The 26151-nt window shown below is 40.0% G+C and overlaps 2 protein-coding genes across 6 annotated transcripts in view; both read right to left on the reverse strand.

Moving 5' to 3' along the window:
* Nucleotides 1–11176, reverse strand: part of LOC311629116 (putative inactive serine protease 58) — a 57200-nt gene extending 46024 nt beyond the window's left edge. Inside the window, exon 1 of the mRNA XM_084896953.1 lies at nucleotides 7594–11176. The gene's annotated coding sequence lies outside the window, so the exon portion shown is untranslated. The remainder of the gene's footprint in view (nucleotides 1–7593) is intronic.
* SSBP1 (single stranded DNA binding protein 1) lies at nucleotides 4895–20921 on the reverse strand. Of its 5 annotated transcripts, XR_014796148.1 has the most exons (9): nucleotides 20827–20921; nucleotides 20042–20104; nucleotides 18807–18867; nucleotides 18110–18250; nucleotides 17804–17891; nucleotides 16412–16500; nucleotides 11365–11438; nucleotides 5820–5971; nucleotides 4895–5063 (listed from the first exon to the last, which is right to left on the reverse strand). XR_014796148.1 is itself a non-coding variant. In XM_084896957.1 (8 exons), the coding sequence occupies exons 2-7, from the start codon at nucleotides 20063–20065 to the stop codon at nucleotides 11395–11397; spliced, it is 447 nt and encodes a 148-aa protein (XP_084753083.1). In that variant the 5' UTR covers nucleotides 20066–20104; nucleotides 20827–20921; the 3' UTR covers nucleotides 4895–5063; nucleotides 11365–11394. The 5 variants fall into 5 exon arrangements, 4 of the variants coding, with proteins under 4 accessions (XP_084753083.1, XP_084753080.1, XP_084753081.1 ...); XM_084896957.1 differs by lacking the exon at nucleotides 5820–5971; XM_084896954.1 differs by lacking the exons at nucleotides 4895–5063; nucleotides 5820–5971 and having other exon boundaries at nucleotides 11288–11438.
* Nucleotides 20922–26151: the final 5230 nt, after the last annotated feature.

The raw sequence follows: 26151 nt of genomic DNA on the forward strand, positions 1-26151 counted from the left end.
CCACAGGGACTTAGACATAATGGTCCAGGTCTTTGCATCATTCCTGATACTAATCTGCATGACAATTGTGCTGATAAACGTCAGTAGTACACTCAGAATGACATCAAGACCAGTCCTGGATACCTGTTAACAATGCTATTCTGATGAGCAGTCACATGGACACAGCAGAGAGATCAGAAATATAAAATAATGATAAATAGAGTGCAAGCTTCCAGGTCCCTAAAACCCTTAACTGGAGAGTACTCAATGGCAAGTAGTAAGCCTGCATAGTAAGCTTCACTCCACTACTTAAAACACTTCAATGGCTCCCGGTCCATTTACAAGAAAATATAAAGTCCTTACATTATATTATACTAGAGGCCCGGTGTGTAAAATTCGTGCACGGGGGTGGGGGGGAGGGAGAGTGTCCCTCAGCCCAGCCTCACCCTCTCCAAGCTGGGACCACTTGAGGAATGTCTGACTGCCCGTTTAGGCCCAATCCCTCGGGCAGTCGGACATCCCTCTCACAATCCAGGACTGCTGGCTCCCAACTGCCCTCCCCTACAGGCCTGTTCCGCGCGCCCCCTCCCCCCCCCCGCAACTGCCTTCCCCTACTGGCCTGGTCCCCCCTAACTGCCCTCCCCTGCAGGCCTGGTCTCCTCTCCCCCAACTGCTCTCCCCTGCTGACCTGGTCTCTCCCAACTGCCCTCCTCTGCTGGCCCAGTCACCCCTAATTGCCCTCCCTATTGGCCTGATCACCCACAACTGCCCTCCCCTGCAGACCTGGTCCCCTCCAACTGCCTTTCCCTGCAGGCCTGGGTCTCCCCCCCGTGAACTGTCCTCCACTGCAGGCCTGGTCCCCCCCAACTGCTCTCCCCTGAAGGCCTGCCCTCCTGTTCCGGCCCGGTCACCCCTGTCGTCCCCTGCAGGCCTGATCGCTCACAACTGCTCTCCCCTACAGACCTGTCCCCCCCAACTGCCCTCCCTTGTTGGCCTGGCCACTCCCAACTGCCCTCCTCTGCTGGCCTGGTCACCCCTAACTTCCCACAACTGCCCTCCCCTGCAGGCCATCTTGTGGCGGCATCTTGTGACAGCCATTTGTGTCCATATGGGGGTTGCCATCTTTGACCACATGGTGGCAGCCATCTTGTGTCTTGGTGTGATGGTCAATTTGCATATTACTCTTTTATTAGATAGTGTGCTGATAATCTCCTCTGCACATCCTCCTGCATGTACCATGATTCAAGATAAATTTTACATCACATGATTTAAGGAATAGGCTTTGCTGGAGTAAGATAAAACTTACATCAACAGAAATGAAAGCATGGCTCCTTCCCATCCTCCAGCGATTACAGAGGACCAGGTCATTGCTGGGTTACTAGTGTATTTCTATATGCCAATGGAGCCTCCCTCTTGCTCTCACTTCTTATACAGAAAGTGTGAAAGTAACTTTGTCAATGGGAGAATAGTCTGCTTCATTCTGGAAAATCTGGATTTGGGAAGCAATTATAGAAGTTCTCTGGGAGGGCCAGCTGCCCAGCACCTGGGGACCTTGGAGCCCATTGGATGTTATAGTTCCCACTGCTAGAAGGAGAAAGCCACCAATTCTGTGGGAACTGAGCTTATGTGAGCACCTTTTGTTGGGAGAAGTGGAAGAAATTCTCTTTTCCCAGCTTGTTGTCTAGACAATCTAGATTGAACTTTCAGGGTCATTTTTTGGACAACTTTCTTCATTGTAGTATAAATTTTCTACAATGATGATCTAATTTCCCTGTTTGTCCAGGACAGTCCTGGTATGTGCCTGCCACTCCAAATTATTAATAATGCCCCTTTTGGTGTTTTACCCACTGAATACTCAGGCCAAAGACTCAATCTTTGGAACATAGAACCTCAATCCTAAATAAAAATCTAATATGCAAATCGACTGAAAGTCGGAACAACTGGTGGAACCAACAGTTGCTATGACATGCACTGACCACCAGGAGGGCAGATGCTCAATCCAGGAGCTGCCTCCAGCCTGCAGGCCCCAAGTTGTAGTGGTGGTGGTGGTGGTGGAGGGGGTGTGGGCAAGACTGGTGAGCAGGCAGCATCAGGCCAGCCAAGGCAGGTGCCAGTGGAGACCACCCAATCACCCTGCCAGTCGCCCTGCAGATTGGCCCTGATCACTGGCCAGGCCTAGGGTCACTACCCATGCACAAATTTCATGCACCAGATCTCTAATAAATATATATTGAATAAGTGAATTTTTTAGAAGTTCGATTTTTGTTTTTAGCTCAACTTTTATTTCAATTTTTTAATGTTAGTTTTCAGGAAACATAAGGGAAAAATAAGTGAACTGAAAGTTTGATCCAATTCCTTTGTCTGCCATTTATTCATCTAACATTTCTTGAGCATTTACTATGGGACAGGCACTATGCTGGATACAGGAAATCATGGGCTAGTGAGGAAGATATTATATAAGAAAAAGATTACATAACGATGTCACCAATACAAAATACACAGGTTGCCCTAGCCATCTTGGCCCAGTGGTTAAGCATTGGCCTTTAGAATGAAGGTTCCTGAGTTTGATTCTGATCAAGGGCATGTACTTTGGTTGTAGGCTCAATCCCAGGTCCTGATTGGGGCGTGTATGGGAGGCAACTATGTGTGTCTCTCTCACATGGATGTTTCTTTCTCTCTCCCACCCTTCCACTCTCTCTAAAAATCAATGGGAAAATATCCTAGGGTGAGAATTAACAGGGGGAAAAAATACTCGTTGGCACAGAGAAGGGACCAAATTCTGCCAGAAATAGTCACAGGCTTGGAAGAAGAGATATTTGAGATAAGTCTTTAAAAATGAAAGGGAGTTCATCTGGCAAGCAAAGTAAAGAAAGGGAATTCCATGCACTACATAAATAGAAGAGATAATGGGGGTGATGATTTTTCTGCTAACGTCACACATTATCTGAGCTAGAAAAATAACAAATACACATAGTGCTCAATTATATGCTATGTATAATTTTAAGGTATCTAGAGTAAGTCACTTAATTTACAATGCATGAGGTGAGTTACATCATTTTTTAAGTATACATTTTATTGATTTTTACAGAGAGGAAGGGAGAGGGATAGACAGCTAGAAACATCGATGAGAGAGAAACATCAATCAGTTGCCTCCTGCACACCCCACACTGGGGATGTGCCCGCAACCAAGGTATATGCCCTTAGCCGGAATCAAACCTGGGACTCTTCAGTCCTCAGGCCGACACTCTATCCATTGAGCCAAACCAGTTAGGGCGGTGAGTAATATTATTGACCCCATTTTTAAGGGGAGGAAACTAAGACTTGGAGATTTTCATAGTAAGCAGCAGAGCAGGGATTCTTACTCAGGCACCTGGCTTCAGAATCCATTGCCTTCACTGAAGACCTTAGGGATCACCTATTGATGGCATCTCAATAAATAAAAGGGAAGAAATGGGGCCTTGAGCAGTAACATCAAATCAAGGACAAGATCTTAGATCCCCTTTCTCTTCTATCACAGGGCTTCATCTGCTCTGACTTGCTATAATCCCCATGAATTCTCAAATCATGGATGCAACTCAAACCAACAGTTTAATAAGACCCTATATAATCCTCTGGGTCCCCGACCATGCCTTCAACATTACTCATTTGTCTTTATAACACATTGTATCATGTAATGATCTGCTGCCATGGTAAATTAGAAAAACTCAAAAGATAGTATCCTGGGATACTGGCATCCTTGTCCTAGCAAGGCTATGTGACATTAGGCAGACTTCTTGACCTTTCTGACCTTTAGGTTCAAAAATAAACGGAGGAGGAACCAGTCAATATAAATTAGTTGGTTAAGGGCCTGGGTTCTGGAGTCAGATCTGGATTTGGATTTGAGTGCCACTGCTCATTAGTTGTGTGACCTTGGGCAAGTTAATCTCTCTAAACCTCAATTTGCTCATCTGTAAAATAGGCATAATAATAGTACCTATTTTATACAGTTGTTACAGTAATTAAATAACACAGTGCCTATAAAATATATAATGCAAAAGTGTTCTCTAAATGTTAGCTACTATTATCATAAGCATTAACAGGGTCATTGCACTGTACATCACCTGTACTTGGAACATATTTAGACTTCTTGTTTAATGTAGAATTTAATATATGTAAAACACATGCTACATATATGCAAGTTATAAAGCAGTCCATGGTGTTTTGTTGTGGTGGGCTGAGCTAAGACACCAATGATGCAATAAAAACTATATCTTACTTAGGATCCAGTTATTTTGCAATGGGAGGCCTCCTCACTCTAGATTACCTAGACTGCATTCTGCCAGGGGAAACATTAGGGCAATATTTCTTTTCTTAACCTAAGTGCTTCTTTATTTAATAGGGGCTATTAATTAAGGGCCCTCATTAGGAACTGCAAGCAAAACTAAACTACTTATTTGATGAAAAAAAATGTGCTTCTATATTGTCCTAGCTGTTTTGGCTCAGTGGATAGAGCATCAGCCTGTGGACTGAAGGGTCCCAGGTTCGATTTCAGTCAAAGGCACATGCCTGAGTTGTGGGCTTGACCCCAGTGGGGAACTTGCAGGAGGCAGCCCATCAATGATTCTCTCATCGTTGATGTTTCTCTCTTTCTCTCTGAAAACAATATATATATTAATGTACTTATATTCACTCTTTTTAAGGCCAAGGCTAAAGTGTGCATTTTATGTCCAAGTTCCCTCCCCAAACTTAAAGTGAGACATCGGATAAAAGCCTGAAGGATTGTGGGAGCACAGGTAAGGTTATACTTCTACTTGTAGTGGAACTCATCTAAGAGAAAACATAAGAATAAAAAGTTGATCATGTATTTGGAAATAAAGGTAAAAATGTGTAAATTCATAAGGATTGGGTTTAACTACAATGCACAAAGAAGTGGCTTAAACAAGTTTTATTTGTGTCTCCCACAGGAGTCCAGAGGTAGATTGCCAGGACTGACGATGGCTCCATAGTCATCAAGGATCCCAGTTTCTTCTGTCTTCCATCCTGAAGATCGTCTCATGGTCCCAGATGGCTTTCATTTCAGACATGAAACAGCCAGATATGAGGGTCTGGAGAAGCACAAAGTATGGGACTCCAACAGTCACCTCATTTAAGGAACTTGCCTGAAAGCACCACCAAATGATTTCTGCTTGTACCCCCTTAGTAACCTTTAACTGCAAAGATTAGGAATGCAGTATTTCAGCTGTGCACACTGTCACCCCCAATAACACCTGGGTTCTGTGAATGCAGAAGGGGGAATGGATATTGATTGGGTAGTATATTAATCCAAGGCTATAGGAGGGACCACCCCTCCCAGATTTAGTTAATTCCTAGACATAGTAAATGACTTGCCCATGAGCATGCCTTTGTTATGCAAACCAAGCAATCCTGAGTCCATACGCTCCAATAGCCTCTTTTTATCAGGCTTCTACAGTACAGCACACTACTCCTCCACCTGACATCACTCTAGGCCTCTACCTGACAATCAGGGACTGCCTACATAGCCCAGAGCCTGCTGGAAATTACTTCCACGGTCCAATCCTGAACTTGTTCAACTTGCCTATCCTATCTTACCCATCCTTTCCCCATGAAAAAACATAGTAAAAGCTCTAGCCCATACACCCTCCTTGCACCTTCTGTCTCCTGACCTACCCTGGAGCTTCCCGTGTGGTCCTGCATGGTTGGGTGTGGCTCCTCCTCTTGGGAACAGTATGTAAGAAACTTCTCTCTCAAAGGCAGGTGTCTCCATGTCTGTCATCCCATCATATCCAATTAAAGCAAATCCCAGTAGCCAGGCCAGCGTGACTCAGTGGTTGAGCGCCTACCTATGAACCAGAAGGTCACGGTTTGATTCCCGATCAGAGCACATGCCCAGGCTGCTGGTTCGATCCTTGGTGAGGGGCGTGCAGGAGACAGCTGATCAATGGTTCTCTCTTATCATCAATGCTTCTCTCTCTCCCTCCTCCTATCTTCCTCTCTGAAATCAATAAAAATATTTAAAAAAATAAAACAAATCCCAGGTATATTATAAAACAAGAAGGCAACTGCAAGTCTTTTCCACATTATAGTTTTGCATAACAGAAAGCTGGAATACAGGCAACATTTAAAAGTTACTTCACAAAATCTGTTTACAATGTATTTAAAAGAAGAAGAAAAAAGTTGCTTGTCTCAACTTATCTTTTCATTAATCAGCACCCTGACAAATATAAGCTTAAACTTACATGTTCAAAACTAAACTCATTGCCCTGGCCATTGTGGCTCAGTTGATTGGAGCATTGTCCTGTGCACAGAAAGGTTCTGGTTTAATTCCCAGGCAGGGCACATGCCTATGCTGCAGGTTTGGTCCCTGATGATAAAAGTCTCCCCTCCCCCACCCCACCGCCTCCCTTCTTCCCTCTCTCTATAATCACTAAAACATATCCTCAGGTGAGGATTAAAAACAGAACAAAACACTGAACTATATACTCATTATCTTCCCTCTTTCTCAAATCTGCTCCCACATCCATATTCCTTAGTCTCAGAAACAAAGTGCCACTACCCACACAGCTGTCCACACAGGAGCTTCAGAATTATCTATTGTCTTTTACCATCTGTTCTGTCACTAGATTCTGGGAGGGGATATATGCTCTTAGTATCCCCAACCCTGAGCCTAAAAGGAGCCTAATACGTAACCGGTACACAACAAATGGATCAATGTGAACCCCAAATGCTCTTCAGATCACCTCTTACCTACCCTACCAAGCTTTCTAGGCTTGTTCAGTCCCTTTCTAACTGCCTCCAGACTTTCTCCCTCTAACCCTTCACCTGCCTTCATTGTTCATTTGATGAGATGTCCATCTTAAAACCTTTTAGAGCTCCCACTGCCAAAGTCCTCTGCAAGCTTTCAAGGCCCTTTCTGATCTAGCCTGACCCACTTTCCATAGTTTTCTCTCTCACTGCTTCATACACTTTTAAGTTTCTGGGCCTTTGTCCATCCTGATTCTTCTGTTAAACACTAACCTACCTATGCTCTTCTGAGCCCCACAGGATTTTATTTCTGCCATATTACACATTGTTACACAGGCTCCTACTTGTCCTCCCTGACAATCTTCATCAGCCTAAATCAGGAGCTCCTTCAATGCAGGACTCCTGTTATACATCCATACATCAGGCCTGCAGAGTGCATGGCATACAGCAAGTATCTAATTGACTTTTCAGTTTAAACAGATGCCCAAATTAATTGTAAAAAGCCATGAAAGAATAAAAACAAATAAACAACAAAACATTTCAAAGAGGGATATGTGCTCATGTAATCCATGAATGTTGGTAACAACAAAAAAAAAGGTCAAGCACAATACACTAAAGTTAACATGCTCTCATAAGTATCTATGGGATTTGATGCGATGGGCATGGTGGCTCAGTGATACGCCTTGCTTAAAATAGCTACAGTAATAACAATAGCCCATATGTGTTGAGGACTTGATCCAGTCACTTAAGCTACATATATTATTTATTATGCTCTTACAGTAGACCTATAAAGTAAATATTACTATTGTCCCTTTTTATTCACAGAAAAACAAACCAACAAAAATCCAAGGCAAGGAAAGTTAAGAAACTCACCAGAGACCATTCAGCTGGTGAGAGAAGCAGGGATTCAAATCCAGGCTTTATGATAGACCACTTTTTTCTCAAATGACAGGTGCAATAGAAAAACTTAAATGTAAAGATGTACTACTTTATGGACTAGCAAGACTCAGAGGTCAGGGAAACAGCAAAACAATGAAGAGGAAAGAGAAATTTCATTACTGTGGCTGCATGATTCTGACAGCCGAGAAAACCACCCATAGTCCTAATATTGGCACAGAGGCAAATACAGCAGTAAGAGGGGGCTCAATATTTTCGATACCTGCCAACTCTCATTCTCCAGTGAGCCTGACGAATTCTAGAACCATCTTCCTAACAATTTCATCTCTCCATAGGAAGGAAACAATGAGGAGCAGACACAATGAACTTATTTTAACCCGTAGAGACACTGCTCGATTAAAAGAGGAATGTGTAAAGATAACCTGGTAGAGAAATTAGCTGAGACTTATTTTCCTGTAGGCTATCAGACTGAAAATCAGACGTAGTCAAGAGACAGAGGTATTTCTCCCTCACGTTTGATTCTCCCATGACCTATTATGTATTAAACTCCCTGTGAGATTCATATGCTCCCTGCATGGGGTGCTAGTCAAAGGTTAGTGTGGGAAACCGGTCATTGTCTCACTAATTAGAAGTGTATGGGCAAGGAACCCGGAAAGGCTGTCAACCTTGAAGCTCTGAAAGGTCAGAGCCAACCACTCCCTATCTAACTGAGACAATGGTAGCTGAAGCAACTTCCCCACCAAATAATCATGTAAATCCTTTTAAGCTACTTCAATATGCTGCTCAATCTCTGCTTATGGTTTCCTCTTCCCAGGTAAAATGGGAAGAGGAAATACTACCTTCTTCCTAAGTCAAAGTTAAATGAGTGAGTAATAAAAGCACTTAGCCTGGCGGGCAGTAAGCACACAGTGAACGTCAGCCATTCGTATGATTACTGTAAGAGATTTCTCTACAACTCATTACCTGTAATCATCTCGCACGTTAAATTTGTTTGCTGTTGCTCCTACCCATCTGCACGGGGCACAATGCAAACCTCGACAAATAGCTCGGTAAAGTGATCCTGCCCTCATTTTCATGTCGGTGTTTCAGTGAACTCCAACTCACCTAGTAATATTCGTTAACGCCCTAAAATGTCACTGTGCCAGGCTGAGCTAGACGGAGGCAAAGGGTAGTTTGAATCAATGGCAAACCTGCCTTAAGAACTGCATGGCCCAGCCTGTGTGGCTCAGTGGCTGAGCATCGAGCTATGAATCAAAAGGTCATGGTATGATTTCCAGTCAGGGCACATCCTCAAGTAGTGGGCTCAGTCCCCAATAGTGGTTGTGCAGGAGGCAGCTGATCAATGATTTTCTCTCATCATTAATGTTTCCATCTCTCTCTCCCTCTCCCTTCCTCTCTGAAATCAATAAAAATATATTTAAGAAAAAAAAGAAAAAAATTGCATGTTCTTTAGGGAACAAAGAGAAACTATTACTAATTTCTCCTGAGCTACAAAGGTTAGGCTGTAACCCGGTTGGCAATGACAAGGAATTGTCAAAACAGCCATAGAAATATGTCCTTCGTATTTTTGGATATCTCTAGATTGTCTGGTGGTATTTAATAAATGGATGTTGGCTGAAACTGTATAGGCAGTAAACAGTTCATCTCATGTGGGTTGGTCTTTAAAGTTGGTTGCTCTGGGTTGTGTACACATATTAAGAGAAAAATGAAAGAAAAAGAGGAAGAAAAAAGAATAAAAGAGGTGAGTGTCTAGGCATGAGATGCCAAGATGCAGATGATGGGGAAAAAACATGAACGTTTGATTACCTTTCACCTCCAGTACATGAAGTGGTGGTACTAGCTGAAGGTGAATGAGTTTAGCAAGCCTGCTTTGGGAATAATGGAAAGGTGTTTCCCCCCCCAAAGGAAAACAGCTTTATTTTTTCTTATTATAAAAGTAATACACTTTCAATGCTAAAAAGTAAAATTAGGATATATACAAGTTTAAAGAAATAAGGAAAAATCACACAAAATCTCCCTATCCAGAGATTGTAACATTTAATGTTGCTTCCTCTAGACTTTTCTAAGCATATAATTATATTAATTGCAACTTTTTTTTTGAAACTGGGATAACACTACACATGCTGTTTGATACTTTTTCTCCCACTGTTCTATGTATCATACTCCTCTCTCCACTTAACATGGAATCTCAAAATCAGTCACAGGGCAGATTTCGGCAGGTATATCCGACACTATATCTGAAGAAAGGGAAATGTGGGACACGCTTGGACCAGATGATCCCCACATTCTCGATTGCTATTGGGTTCCACACATCTCCTCTATGCCTAGACCATGTTGGGAGCAGCGGACAGGGCTGCCTCGGTGGGAGGGCAGAGCTGGTGCTCCCACAGCCTGTCTGATGTGAAGCGCCGGGTGTGCAGCACAAGCACATCTGCGGCCTCCGCATTGAACACCTGACCCTGCAGGCTCTGCCACCCAGTCTCAGAGCCTTTCAGAAAGTCTGCAGGTGGAGTTTGGAGAAGAGGCCCTCAGCTTATGAGGATCCTGTAGGACACAATTTCTGCCCCCAAGCTCCGGGCTCAGAATTCCTTTCAGGTGGTCATTAGGAGTCCATACGCAGTGTGTGATTTCTGAACCTGTTCAAGTCCAGCAAGTCCTAAGCTGTAGTGAGCAGCATGCTCTCAGGCAGAGGGGAGAGGACATGTGCCCCAGGGCATATATACATAGGCTGGGCCTGACCCAGATGGAATGAACAACTTCCATAGCAGCCAACCTCTAAAACCCGGCAGCAAACCAGAAGCAAGCCTGTGGAGGACTGATGCAAACTTTAAGTAAAAGATGCACTGAAAAGCTGTGTTCATTTCATGTGATCCTTGTTAGTAAATTACTAGTACTTTGTAATTTCCAGAACCTTATAATAAAAGCACACAATTTTCTGCGTGTGCACAAGTTTCTCTATGTATATGTGCATCCAGACCATGTGGAAAAAGAAAAGGAAAATATCATACTGAGGCTCTAACCTAGGGAGGCAAGGTCAAAGGTTGGTCAGGGGTCTTCCCTGAGAGTTCTGGATGAAAATAAAAGAGAATCGGAACCAGAGCCCTGTATCATCCCCTGGAGATGAACTGATTCACCCCTAGCTATATTTCAGGTCTTTACTGCTAGGTAACTTCACTTCATAAATGCTACTATTGAAACTGTCCACAAACAAAAGATTTGAAGAAGGCAGGTTAGATACCAACCTGCTCAGCAACTCCTTTCACTTTAGGCTAAAGATGAATATCCCACTAGGATATGCATCTGTCAAGACTTATCCACTGTCTGTTCTATGCCAAGCTCTGGTTAAAGTGCAGGTACACAGAGCAAACAGGTAAGAAAATCAATATTTACAGCAAGGAGATAGATGCCTAACATATAGTGATGCTCCATAAATACTGAATCAATACTATAACAGAAATGCGCACAAAAACCAAGATGTCTTCCCAAAGGACATTATTCCTTTGCTGTTGCACAGATGAACCTGACAGTTCACTGTTCTGTACTCTTGTACATAGAAACCGCCTCTAAAAGAATAAACAATTAGTGAATGTTGCATTACACAGAAACGACCAAGGTTGATGGTGAAAGGGGAGTGGAGAGCAACAGTCAGGAGAAAGGAGAAATATTATCATTTTATATAAAAGAATATTTTAATTTTTGTCCTTAGAAACTATAAAGACTATACATGATTTGAAAATGAAACTATACCAAACATTGGCCAAAGAAGAATGGTCCGCTCTATGCCTTCTCTTTTGGCTGGTCACTCAGAAATATAATGTTATCTGTAAAGAAGCCAGAGTATAAGTATTATTTTCAGAACACTTTTCCCATCCCATTTAATCATTCCCCTCTAATGCGTACATACTTCAGTGCTATTGCCTAAAAAGTTTTTATGCCAATTCTCAAAATACTGAGCAACTCTTGCTGTTCACTAGAGGTATATACAATTGGCAAGATAGAGCTCAAAGCTGGGCTTCAGCTGTCAACAATTCAGACTTTGTTAAAACAGGTGGCATATTTCTTGTCTTTCCTGAACAATTAAGGTCTTCTCAGCAATGACTCTCTACCAAGCTACAAATCACAGATTTCAAAGCTTTCAATGCTCAGAAAGGTGCCATGAAACAGGCAGCACATCCTCACATAGAAAAGGACCAGGCAGAACACTCCTCATGCTGGAGGTGGGGGGAACGGACAGTGTTCATTTCAACACATGGCCTTGTTGGCAGGGATTGATTTATTTATGTTTTAAAAAGAAGTTTGAACATTCCCATGGGAGACATTTTATTTTTAAATAAATAATAAAACAAAATGACTTTTTATATACTCATTCTTTGGAAAAGATTTACTAATTAATATTACAAAGAGAGCATTTTTATCTAAGAACATCAGACATTACTCTTAAAATGCTGTTCCAGACATAGTTTAGGAGAGTGGTTGGCAAACTCATTAGTCAACAGAGCCAAATATCAACAGTTCAACAATTGAAATTTCTTTTGAGAGCCAATTTTTTTAAACTTAAACTTCTAACTCCTCTTCTTCAAAATAGAATCGCCCAGGCCATGGTATTTTGTGGAAGAGCCACACTCAAGGGGCCAAAGAGCTGCATGTGGCTCATGAGCCAGTTTGCCGACCATGGATTTAGAACATGCAAAGGAAAAGAATTAAGTAGTACTTCCTGTATAACTCCAAAAGACCTAAATTCTTTTACCTTTGGAATTATTTTAAAATGGTTATTATATAATGAATGAATATTTATTGATTATCTAATCTTCAAAAAAAAAATGGAATATTTTGGTGCAGAATGGTTATTTCAGAAGAGATTGTTAGAATTGCATCACTGTGTAAAGACAAGAGTGCCATCTACTGGTGGTTAGTTTTAAGTCACAGACATGATCTCAAAGAGGAAAAAACATGGCCTGTAAAAGAGTTCAATCAAATTAAACTCTACTCCCTTCAATTCAAATGTCACTAAAGACCTATGCATTTATGATCTAGAAATCTATATGAATACTTGTGACAAGAAAAACACAAAAAGGCAGATAATCTGAAATGCATCCATTTGCTAAGTTCATAACAATTTACACAATCAAAATTAACCCACACATTGGTTTATAGTAAAATATGAAAGTGTTAAATGCTTCACAAATAGTTAAGAGGATTAGAAATTGTCAATTATTATTTTGTTAGAAAGCTTGCTTTCCCACTACTGAAATTATAGGTGTAGATCTATATACCATACTGAGATCTGGAAAAAAGATGTGAACAGTTGGATATTGCCAAAGAAAGAACAGGAGCTGGAGAAAATGATTTACTCTCAAGACACTCAAGAATTATAAAAACAAAATGGTCAGGAAGAACCTTGTCTAAGGTCTGATAATGAAGGCAGAAAAATACCTATGTTGGCTTTTAAGGTCAATATACTTAAAAAAAAAAAAAAAAAAAAAAAAAAAAAAAAAAAACAACAGTAAGAAAATACATATTGTAATTATTTACAACAAATTGTAATCTATCAATAAGGTATAGTGGTTAATACATGAACTTTGGAGCAAAGAAGAGAAACATTAAAAAAAAAGAAAAAAAGAAAGAAAGTGTTGAATGATCCCAGGTTTGATTCTGGTCAAGGGCATGTATCTCAGCTGCAGGCTCAATCCCTAGCCCTTGTCAGGTGTGTGTGGAAGGTAACCAATCAATGTGTTTTTCTCACATTGATGTGTTTTGTTTTTTTTCTCTCTCTCTCTCTCCCTATCCCTTCTACTCTCTCTGAGGAAAAAAAAAAAAAAAAAAAAAAAATCAATAGAAATATATCCTCTGGTGAGGATTAATAAAAGAGACTTAAGTTCTCAGATGTCCAATCTTCAGAACTGTAAGAAAATAAATTTGTTGTTTTTTTAAAAAATGAGACTTAAGATACATAAAAATAATGTAAGATAATGTTTGGACTTATTGACAATCAAGGAGCTATGAACACTGTGATAACTGGTAAAAAAAAAAAAAATTAAAAATGATTTCTTAACCACACTGTAGCTGTGTTTTAAAATGGAGCCATATCTTTCAGAAATACCTACTGAAATATTTATGGATGAAATAATACAACATCTGAAATTCATGTCAAAATAGCCCAGGTGGAGGAAAAGTGGCAGGGAGTGTAGATGAAGTAGTATCAGCTCTCAAGTTGACAATTGTTGAAGCTAAATGATTATTGTCTTTAAAAAAAATTTCTCTCCACTTTTGTATGTGTGACATTTTCCATAATGAAAAATTTAATTTTTAAATAATTTTGGCATGATTCAGAAGATCCTAAACATTGAGACATTATTACTACAATAAAATGTCTTTCATTTCCATCTACTTAACTATAAAAACAAGGTTTCTCAGTGTTTATATCCATAAAAATGAAAAGAACAGAATTAGTTCTTAACTACTGTCTTATTTTACCACTTTCTCCAAGAATGGGGCGGGAGGGGGAGGGAAGATAAGGAGGGGGAAAAGAGCTACCTATCTCATTATAAGATGCATTTCCAATAAAATTTTAGTTTTTACACTTAAATATTAAAGTTGTTTTGGTCAATTACGTACTAAAAACAACTATAATGATAAAACAATGAAGAAGAAATGTAACATTGAGCATCTTACTGTCAGAATTTAAAAAAATATTTTAAAATTTCTATTTATGTACCGGTACGTATTTTTCTTACAAATATAACTGGATGAATAATAAGATTCTTAACTACACAGTCTATTCAGATAGTATGCTTCGGAGGAGAAAATGGGATGGGAAAACAAGTTCAGAGAAAAAGGAATACAGTCATGTGCCACTTGATGATGAGTATAGGTTCTGAGGTTTGGTTTGGTAGGCAGTTCCATTGTGGTGCAAACATTGTAGAGTTCCTTACACAAACCTAGACAGTATAGCCTACGACACATCTAGGCTGTATGATATAATCTAATGCTCCTAAGCTACAAGCCAGTACAGCCTATTACTGTACAAAAATACACAAGATTAAGTCAAGCACACAAAAAAAATGATGCAATCAAGAGCTGCTGGGTGTAACACCCATTCTGTTTATAACAAAGTCTGTTTTAAGAAGTAGACAGAGTACTATCTAAAATAATGATAAAAAGTAAATACATAAACCAGTAAGTCATTTATTACCATCACGTATTATATATTGTACATAACTGTATATGCTGTACTTTTATATGACTGGCAGGATAGGTTTGTTTTGGCACCAGCATCTCAAAAACACGTGAGTAATGCACTGTGCTTGACATTACAATGGCTATGATGTCACTAAGCGATAGGAAATTTTCAGCTCCATTTTATTACTAGAGGCTTGGTGCCTGACATTTGTGCAAGGGGGGGTTGAGGGGGTACCCTAAACCTGGCCTGCACCCTCTCACAGTCCGGGGCTCATCGGGGGATGTCCGCCGCCTGCCAAGTGGTCCTTAGTGCTGCCACGGAGGCAGGAGTGGCTCCCACCACCGCTGCTGCACCCACCGGCCATGAGCCTGGTTTCTGGCTGAGTGGTTACTCCCCCTGTAGGAGCGCACTCCTGCATTGAGCGTCTGCCCCTAGTAGTCAGTGTGCATCATAGAGACTGGTCATTCCACTAATCGGTTGGTTTGCATATTAGGGTTTTATTATATAGGACTTGAGGCCTGGTGCACGGGTCCCTCAGCCAAGCCTGCAGGGATCGGGCCGAAACTGGCTCTCTAACATCCTCTAAGGGGTCCTGGATTGAAGAGGGTGGTTCTCGAGTGACACACCTGGAATTGGGCTCCCCCTCTCTGATTCCGGGTGTGTCACCTGAGAACCACAGCTGCCAAGTCACCACAGCTAGGCAGCTCCTGTGCTCACATCTACCCTCTGGTGGTCAGTGTGCATCATAGCTACTGGCCAGAGCATCTGCCCCTTTGTGGTCATTGCATGTCATAGCTACTAATCCAACTGTTGACAGTCACTTAAGACTTTTATATATATAGATAATACCGCTGCTATGTATGTGGTCCTTTGTTGACCCAAACGTCATTATGCGATACATGACTGTACCATAAAATTTCCAAATGTGGAAGAGCTTGCTCATAGATTTTTTTTAAAATGATGATTTATATCAAATTGCTATATTTAGAGCAATTAATACATTGAAGAATAACAATGTTATATTGGAAAAAAATGTTAATGTCAATCTAAAGATGTCCAAAGGGATATAGTTTCAGAATTTTTGTAGAATTTTCAAAAAAGTTTGAAAACTGCTCTAGGGGATAGCTTCTTAACCTTCTTTAAACTCTGTGTGTGTCCATCTTTTCTAAGTTATTTTAACAAGAACAGGAATTTAAAGCAAAAGCATCATGTTAAGTACCAAAGAGGTTCTGAATAAATCTGCACAAATGTTTAATATCACTCAATTAGTGTAACTCCATCTTGCCACACGCTTCTCCCTGGTTAGGCCATATCCTTCAAGGACTCTAGATCCTAGCTCCAACAATAAGAACTGGCACAGGTAATTCCGTTTATATGCTATGCAACATTACTTGTGAACGAAGACTGTTTGAGTAGAGAGATAGTTTTCTAAAGGATTAGGTAAGTGTAGAAACTCACAGCAAGCCTACAAAGTGCACTTAGCATTCTTCTAGTGAGCTGCCTTACAATCTCACTAGCATCAGTATCTCAGCCCCAGTGAACGTTACTTATAACACAACCAAGTTTTTAAAGAAGGGCGGGAGTAGAAAAGAACCGCTGTTATCATAAGCTTACCAGCTATGATTGTTGTTGCTTGTCGCCTCACATTATTTTTATCCATATATTCACCATAATCTACTTTCCCTTCCACATAAATTCGAGACCTGAAATAAATAAAATTTACAGCTTTTAGTCTGGAGATTCTAATATGCTTTACAAGGGAGATTCAGATTGGGGCAGTAATGAGAATACACTAAGGATGAAATATATAATCATACATAACCTCATTTTTGCTACTACTTCATAAAGTTCAAAATTAAGTGTACTGAAACAGAATGTAAACACATTCTCATCTCAGTAAAAAAGGACAATGTTTTCATCCTTAAGCTGACTGTGGTCCATAAGGAACTTTAAAAAAATTTGTTCAAAATCTTAAGCTAAAATTTTTTTAAAAGTTCTAAAGGCAAAGATAGTGAAAATTAAAGGGTAATCTAGTGACAGCCTTTAAATATATAGTATTGATTTCCAATGTGTCATTTTCCTTGACCTTTGATTTTGGACTCCCTAATAGATTTGATTTCCCCTTATTTTTCAATTCCTAAAGTTTTCCTCAAGAGACTTAGATAATTAGAATTCTAAATAGAGGTTTTCAGCTTAGTATTTCACTCAGAGTTAATTACTAGGACTATTTCTGTACTATCTAAAAGGCTGAGCTAGAAGACACACCAGGTGAAATTGCATAGACATTTTCCTAGAAATGTCCTACATCTGTTTATATGCATATAGGCACATATTCAGACATGCATACATGTGATGAGGTACATAAGAAGGTATGCAGTTATGGGGAAAAAATTGAAATTGTAGTCACTGCTGAAATTACTTTTTATGAAATTAATTAACTGAATACAACTGCTGTAAAATACACCCTTTTGTGGATTTGGAAAAAGCACTTTTTATTCATAATCAATACAAGCATTTCAAAAGGGACCTACGAAGCCTATATAAAAGTCAAATATAAAAAGCTGATGTGAATAGGACCATAATGCCTCAGTGTGACAGACTTCACACATCCCAGGTCCTCTGCTAAGGCCATCATGAGGACAAGACGCACAACCTGGCCATCAGGAACTCCTTCAAGGTGTGTTACAGCCTGGGAACTCCTTCAAGGTGTGTTGCCTTGTTCACAGGGAACTTGGTACGTTTTGCCTTCCCTCTGGCCTCATCTGCTTCTACTTATATTCACGTTCTATTTTCCCTAAACTTTAAGTTCTTAGAATGCTAAACCAGCTTTTATACACCTTTTCACACAGAGCAACACATGCATGTACTATTAAGCACTGAATAAATATCTACTGAGTTAATATAAATTAATAGTACTCAGGAACCAAGTAGTTACACAATTCATGAGAACACTTTTGTCAGTTTTTAAACCATTCAAACTGTAAGATTCTTCCTGCCCCCACTTACCCCTTTTTCACATACTGATATGCCACATCTCTGAGGCCTGGTCGGAATACTGAAATCCTGTGCCATGTTGTCTTTTGACTGACGTCACCTAAATCACAAGAATAGGAAACACGGTGATAAATGCCAGCAGACAAAATAAATGCCAAAGAACAACATGCCTGGCAAAACCAACATCAGAGTGTCAAAGAGAACAAAACAAAGTTAGAGAAGAACGATCTTTTCTCAAAATAACTTATCTCTAGTTAATTAAAACTAAACAATGTCTCTTTATTGCTGATAAAATTATCACCCGTCTTTTATACTCACCCATTTGGTATGCTTCATTGTCTCCTGATTTCCACATCTCATTTGTTGCCAGAGAAAATATTGTGACTGGGTTTTTTCCTTCCACTTGTCTCATGACAGGATCCTGACCAACTCGCCCCAGTAACTGCACACGATTCAGAGCTGAAATGCAATGTATAGATAAAATACGGTTGAGGGAAGTGTCCTGAAGAGGGAAATCAACTGAAGTAACAAATAAGAAGAAGCTGGGAGGAAAATCAAGTTGGCAAGAAAGGCGAAACTATTCTTAGAGTAGCCCACAGAACAAATATTAAGCTCTTTATCTTAAATTCTTCTTTAAAATACCTTTAAAAAAAAAACTGTATCACTAAAATAACACCTGAGATCTGAAAATCTATATAAATACAAGAAAATATCTCTGTCAAACAATAGGTTTCATAAACTTTCAGTGTCTCAGACAAAAAGCACATACCGCTGGGTAACTTAGATAGCCAACTATGACTCAAGGAAATTATATGGGAGAACAGTGACAAGAGGGAGTGAGTTCTGACTGATAAAGAAGAAGGGCCCAATTTATTCAAGGCCAAGACCCAAGAGGTACATGTGAGCCAAAGGCATGGTGACGAACAGATTATAAAACACCAGCGCGCCCCTGCAACACATCTAAGAGAACATTGCTATAAATATACTTTACACTTGGAAATTAGCTACTACTTACATCTTTCCAGAACCAAGCTGCTTGCTACTTCAGACTCATGTCTTACAAATTTATGAAACACCTAAGGCAGAACAAATGGATGAAATGGCTGTAAGTTTTAGGAAATTTCAGGGAAAAGCAAATGCAAACAGAAGACCTACTCACATATGATCACCATCTAGTCAGGTTACATCCACGGAAAAACAGAGATGTGCTTCCCATGTTTTCCATCACACGGTGCCAGAAGGATCAAGCAACACTTAAGGGCAGCCTACTACCGAGCCCAAAGGTACCAAGGAGGCTCTAGAGAGCATGCCAAGAAAGTTACTTTGTGGCCCTCTCCTGTTTCTTTTGTGATAACCCTCCTGCTTATGATGCTTCTGTGGCTGCACACAAATGGTAAAATCCAACATATGCTGGAAAAACTCATGCTTTCAATAGGCCAAGAAAAAGGTCTAAGATGAACAGATTCGGTTCCCTGTTCACCTTGCTTTCTTCCCCTTCCATGTAATATTCCCTAAATTTCCTTCCTAATCTCAATAGCATCATGAAAGAAGCTGCAAAACTGTTATTCTCCAGAGCGTCTGAGTACTTGTTCACAGGCATGCATTTTGGCTTAAAAAAACTCTCTTAAAATTTCAAATAAAAAGGTAGGTGGTCAGAAAAGAAACCACATGTGTTATAGAAAAACGCTGGGTCAAACCCCACAGTTTGACCCAGAGGACAGAGAGTTGGCTTTTAGACTAAAGAGTCCCAGGTTCAATTCTGGTCAAGGGCATGTACCTTGGTTGCAGGCACATCCCCAGTTGGGGGTGTACAGGAGGCAGCTGATCAATGTTTCTCTCTCATCGATGTTTCTAACTCTCTATTCCTCTCCCTTCCTCTCTGCAAAAAAGCAAAACAAAAAAAACAACAACCAAAAACTCTATGTTTTTGAAAAAATGCTGGGACAATGATTCTCAGTCTTTGCATCAATAAAGACTTTAACTGTTGTCGAACTGAACTAAATGTAAGTAACATGTTTTAGTAAGTAATGACTCCACATTATATATATATATATATATATATATATATATATATATATGGAAAACTAGAAAATATTTTTGTTTTAGTGAACATTATTTACACAGGTAAAATCTCCAAACCTCCATATCAAATAAGTACACATAAAGTGGATGGGCTCAAAGCTCTTTTGCCTCTGAAGTCAAAACCCTGAAGAAATCTATCAGCACAATTATGGAAAAGTGATTGATTACCTGCAATACAGGTCTTCGAAACATTGCTTCTACTTTTCCTACAATCTAATCTTTAGTCCTTTCCTGAAGGGGGAGAAAAAAGGGGGGGGGGTAAATTAATATGACATCATATAGCAAGAGCACAAATTCACTAATCCTAAATTTCTAACTTACATTCCTGCTATTTATGCAATCCATCTTATGAACATAACACATCAACATTCCTGCACATTGGATGAGTCCCCCCCCACCCACCCCCCACCCCCACCAAAGGAAACCTTATACTTGTATCTTTTTGATCCCCTTTAACTTCCTCCTCCTCCAACCCATACAAAGAAATTCCTATTCTGGGTTATTCTCATTTCCATGCTATTGTCTTCTAAATGTTTATTTAAATGCAAACTCCTGGAGGGTAGGGATTTTTGTCGGATTTACTCACTGTCAAATCCAACCTACCTAAAACAGTTCCTAACACATGGGGGGCCCAATAAATATTACATTGTCATCAAGGGACTTAAATCTGAAACTTGTTGCTGCAAAAAATGCCTCCATCCCTGTTAGTAAAGACTAAGGGGGAGTCCTGGGCTCCCGGCCTCATCGCCAGGATGGGCAGGTAGGTGCCCTTTCTAACGTGACGGCTCCCAAACAACGAAGGAAAGGGGCGGGAAGTGGGAGGAAACGCCAAGTCCTCCCCGCGCGTGGAAAGAGAAGGGACAGACCGCGACAGCACAGCACCACCTCCCGACCGACCGACGCAGGGCTGCACGAGCACCCAGCACAGAGCTCACGCTCCAGCCCGCGCTCACCGGCGCTCCAGCCGCACAGATCCCAGTTCGGAGGACACTTCCCGACGCGGTTCTGACGCAAGGCTCGCGAGAGGAAGAAGTAACCGGAAAGGCCGTGGCGTGCCTCCTGGAAATGCCGCCGGCCGCCGCCGCGGGAAACACGCCCCATAACGCGTTAGTTCCGGGAGCTTTTTTTCTGGGTCAACACCGCCAAGTGGTGAGTGGCGCTGATTTCAAGTTTATAATGAAACGAAATTATTTGAGGAGGTTCCCAACCCGGTCCAGGAGGGGGCGAGGTAGGTGACACAAAAGATAGCTCCTCCTCTGGAAAACACTAGTAAGGTCCAGACCTCCTAATGCAGAAAACAAAACAAAACAAAACAAATAAAGGAGTGGGAATAGGGCTTCGAGCGCAAAGTAAGGTGACATAAAAAATTGGCAGTCCAGATAAATATTTTAACTCAATATTTTAAAAAGTCCAAATCAATGGGGGAAAAAAATCCGTGTTGAGCAAAAAATTAAAATTTTAAATACAAGGTATAAGTATTCTGAGGCGCGAGGACAAATATGTGCTCCTATAGGTTATGTATTTAAAAAACATTTTTTTCAGAACACTAGATTACTTGACGAAATATTGAATATTTGAAAAATAGGTGTATTAAAACACAATATTGTCTTGGGTTTAAATATGTTATTTATACTAAAAACTAATATTGAATATTTGAAAGGTAGGTATATTAAAACTTACAATATTGTTTTAGGTTTAAATATTTTATTTATACCAAAAACTATTATAATTTTACTTTCCTGGCTTTAATGGACATAAAATGGTCAATATTTTCAATATCTACTTCTTATTTCCAGTTGCAAGAATTGCCATGTCTGACATTTTTTTACAAGTGACAATATTTTATAATAAGTTTTATTAACTTCAGCTTACAGGTCTTGTCTTTATTTAAAATTCTGGTATTTTGTTAACTGAATATTTTTTGTTAATTTTAATGTTTTAAAAATATTGCATTAAAATATCATTAATCTTAAAAGTGGGTTTTTAAACACCCCTTAAATTTTGCCTCATACACCCTAATCTTGGCCCTGATAATGAAGAGGGGTATGGAACCCCACAGATTGCAGAATTCAGGCCAGAAAAGGGTCTCCCCCTTATCCTGGCCCTGGCACTGCCCAACTTCTAGAAAAGGAAGGGACCCTCCACACCGTTCTAACACGCAGATTTCCTCAGGACTTAACTGAAAACCTTTCAATGCCTATTCTTGCCCTTGAAGGAAAAAATATGGTTTCCAAGACACATGTTAACCCACTCTCAAAGTAGATTTACTAATTGTCATTGTAAATGTAGTCCAACCAAACATGTGGAGAATTTTTAAAAGTTTATTGAGCCAAACTGACGACATATGCCAGAGAGCAAGATCTCCAATGCTCCATAGGATGGAAGTTTTGCAGCTTATTTTATATATTAGAATCAAAGGAGAAGACTTAAGATGCATGAAATCCACTGATGGTAGGTTAAGGAGCTGGAAGAAAGCAGGGGGTGGCAGGAAACCTCTAGGATTCCATAAAAGGAAAAATAGAGAAACATATAGGGTGTCCCCCAAAACTGTATGCACACACAATCGATGGAAAAAAAACAAACAAAAAAACTGTGCTGAGCAAATTCTGAATGATTATAAAGACAGTGTTTATTAAAATACACTTCATTTTCAAAATTGAGCATCAGCTGTTGAAGTGGGTATACACTTTTTTTGGGACACCCTGTACTACTTTTACATTGGTGGGTAAAGTATAGTTAGTAACATTTATAGCACATAGAGATGGTATTGGGAGACAAGATAAGTGGTTCTGTGACCTCACACTCTGATGGTCTTGTGCTCTGGTGCTGAGATAGTGTCTTCCAGGCACAGGAAAAGGAAATTACTCTGTCATTTCAAAGGTACTGGAACCAGACAACCAAGGGGTCGGGGCTGTCTGTCACCACTTTAGCCAATTAAACAGAGACAGGGTTGAAACATAAGTGAGCATTTATTCCAATAATGCCGGCAGTATAGGAGAGATTTCAGTCACCCACAAAAATCTGCTCTGACCCCCTTGCCAGTTGGCTGGTTATATACTCACAAGGGAGAAGATAGCTACATGCAGCTTTGAGCTACAAGTGTAACAGGGAAAGGGGAGGAGAGAGTCTGCAGTCCGGCCTTCAGGAGCTCAAAGTCTGCTAACAAGGTGGCTAATCTTCCATGATGTTACAAACAGCTCAGCCCCTTCCTGGGACCAGAGAATGATCCGTGTTCTTGAGAAAAACTCCCGGAGGTGGTCAGGGTCCAGGTGCAATAACCAAACCTAAGCGTGTCCAGTCCTTGGTCTGTTCTCAAAATGTGTTTCTTACTTTAGTAATGGACCCGTTTTGGCTCCAAGGTGTCTCATCTTTTACAGGCCTGTTTCATCCTCCAGTTTCCAGGCTCTGTAAGAACTATCTATCATTAGTGAGGTGAATAATTATTATACAGCTGTGGTTAAATTCTTATTACATGTCCTTACCCCCTAATGTTACTAGTATGTTATCCTAGAAGCATAAGCAGAAAAGGCAGAGCTCACTTAAATATTGACCTCTGCCAAAGACCTGGGACACCCAGTTAGGAATTTGTGATCAGACAATCCTGTGGGGTTACTTTTGGCAACTGAGTTTGCCAGGCCTATCATGTGCCACCCCTACTATCACCACCACCAACAACCCCTCCCCCACTCCACACCCAAGCTTGTCAAGTTTATTGCACAACCTCTTTTTTTTTTTTTTAAGTCTTTTTTTTTTTAAATTTATTTTATTGATTTTGTTCAGAGAGGGAGAGAGATAGAGAGTTAGAAACATCGATGAGAGAGAGTCATCGATCAGCTGCCTCTTGCACACCCCCTACTGGGGATATGCCCACAATCAAAGTACATGCCCTTGACCAGAATCGAACCCGGGTCCCTTCAGTCCCCAAGCTGACGCTCTATCCATTGAGCTAAACATGTTTCGGCCACAACCTCTTTTCATTCACAGTATTTTTCTAGATGCTTAACTCAAGTTTTACTTCCACCTTCACAATTTAGTTTTTGAAATGCCATTGTTAATAAAGATTTGAGGCTGTAAAACAAAGGTTTATTTGGGGCCTAAAGGATCCAAATCCAAACAAGGCAGATTTAGGTAGCAACCCAACTGCACTCTGGAGAGAACAAAGGAAGACAAGGTTTATAAAGGATGTTTATGGCTGGGCCTTGAGCTGAGTTTAGCAACAGATTTAACAACTTAATAGCTGCACTGAGAACTGTGGCACAAGGTGGGCCTCACTTCCTTAATTGCCTCCTGACTGTTTTAAGTGACTTTAGCATTGTTTACTCCATTTTATTATACTGCCTTCAGTCCTTGCACAGGTATTAATCATTCTACATTTTACTAAGTTAATACTGTCAGTGTCCTTCAATGATGTCCTATTTAAAAATCCTTCCATTTCAGCGGTTCAGTCAAATGAAAAATTAAATGCGCCCTTCCCTTCAAAGACAGTGTGCCCCCTTTCATCGCTTTGTTAATGGTACCAAGATTCTCCCAGACCTGAACTTTGGAATTAAGTTTAAAACTTCTCCCTGATTACCTACATCTATCCAACCATATCCAATCATTTGGCCTTAAAAGGTCTTTCTTCATTATGCCACTAATCTCTCCCTCTTTCTTTGTGTTCACAAATATCAATAATTTGGTGTGAGAAGCACTGAAAAGGTTATTTAAAATGAGTGAATGAATGAATTTTAAAAAGCAGAGAGCACAATGCAAATTGAAAACAGACCCAGTCCCTTCCATACTCAGCAGTGCCTGTGCAGCTACCTGCTCCTTTGGTGACTTCATGTGGAGCCCAGTAAAAGAGAGAGAAACCAAGAGTCTGACACCAAGTGCATTCAGGTGTCACCATAGGACTGGAGAAGACCCTCACAGTAATAGGTGTCGATGACTGAGAAAACAAAAACAAGTAAAACTAAAAAGTTCTAGTCTATACATTGCACACTCTTAATAATGTACCTGTTTATAATTCACAAATTGTGGTTGACCTTGCACTGTACTGCAAAGGGCATGGCTGGATTGGGAGAAGCAAGAGATAAATTAACTTGATTTTAAAACCTTGAACAAAGACTGGTTTTAAAAAATGGCAATGAGCCATATGGAGCACTATACCCATTTAATTGCGTGGAAAGAATTGCTATTCCAAGACAGAAGAAAAAATGGTCTGATGGTTTATTTAGTTAAAAAATAACTTTAAAATTAGGCAAAAGAAAATAAGGCAGAAAAAACAAACAAACTATTTACAGGCTAAGTTTATTAATATGACATAATTAGCAAATGCCTTTATAACCAATATTATTTTATGTCATAGCCTGGCCATTATAAGCTTTTGGGCCTGTGAAGTTGAGCCTCGAAGCAGACCTGTTAGTACAAACCTTCCAAATTGTTTCACCTATCTATTCCTGAAGTCATTTCCAACATAAATTTCTCACTCTTTGTTAGTTACATATTACAAAGAAGAATGCTTTCCCGTATTTGGCTTTGGACAAGATAAAAACATTTATTTACAAATATTCTATTTCTTTAAAAAAAATATATATAGGAAAAAGTATTTGGGTAAAATATGATAAAAATCACAGGAAACAAAGCCAAATTCTGATCAAATCAAGGAGAAATTGGTGAGACCAGAAAATCAAAACCAGTCATAGCAGTTACAACATGGTCAGGGCAAAGAGACTGAGGGAGAACAATCATATCAAATTTCCCTCAGAACCCTAACCAGTGTTTTTATCCCATAAATTAATAGCCAGCTCAGAAATTTTAAGTTATATATAACCTTATTTCTATCCACCTCAAATAATGGTGAAATCATTTATATCAAATAAATACAATATCAAAGGTGGTGATGGACTCCATTCAGAGAACACAGTAGGAAAACTAAAGTGGCTGAAATTCTTTTACAAATACCATCAGCTAACTCAGGGAACATTTGTTGAAACCCAGGTGCACTTTCTTGTAAGTTGTTACAACCCAACAAAATTGTATTTTTTTCAATGTGCAGGAAGAGTCACTGGGATCCTTCATAGGTAATTAGAGCAATGTCTTGGTCCATGGGTGACACTGAGGGCTGACTCCTTCTCTCCATCTGTTCAGAAGCTCATGCTTCCTCATTGTGTCCAATGAATGTGAGAAATGAATTATGGATAGGTGGTATTAGGAATATAATAATAGAGGAGATTATGGTAAAGGAGATCCTTGCTAATAGAAGGCCTCAATAGCTTTAGTATCTAGGCTAAATTAGG

Source organism: Pipistrellus hanaki, assembly GCF_964339955.1.
Source record: "Pipistrellus hanaki genome assembly, chromosome: 10".
Taxonomy (NCBI): domain Eukaryota; kingdom Metazoa; phylum Chordata; class Mammalia; order Chiroptera; family Vespertilionidae; genus Pipistrellus; species Pipistrellus hanaki.

What these genes read in the sequence shown, in the direction of transcription:
- SSBP1 (XM_084896957.1), bottom strand. Translation starts at nt 20,065, where the DNA reads ATGTTTCGAAGACCTGTATTGCAG. An exon ending in TATCAGTATGTGAAAAAGGG is followed by an intron (nt 16,501 to 17,803) that starts GTAAGTGGGGGC and finishes TATTTATTTCAG; the next exon opens with GTCTCGAATTTATGTGGAAG. An exon ending in AGCAACAACAATCATAGCTG is followed by an intron (nt 11,439 to 16,411) that starts GTAAGCTTATGA and finishes GCTTCTTTACAG; the next exon opens with ATAACATTATATTTCTGAGT.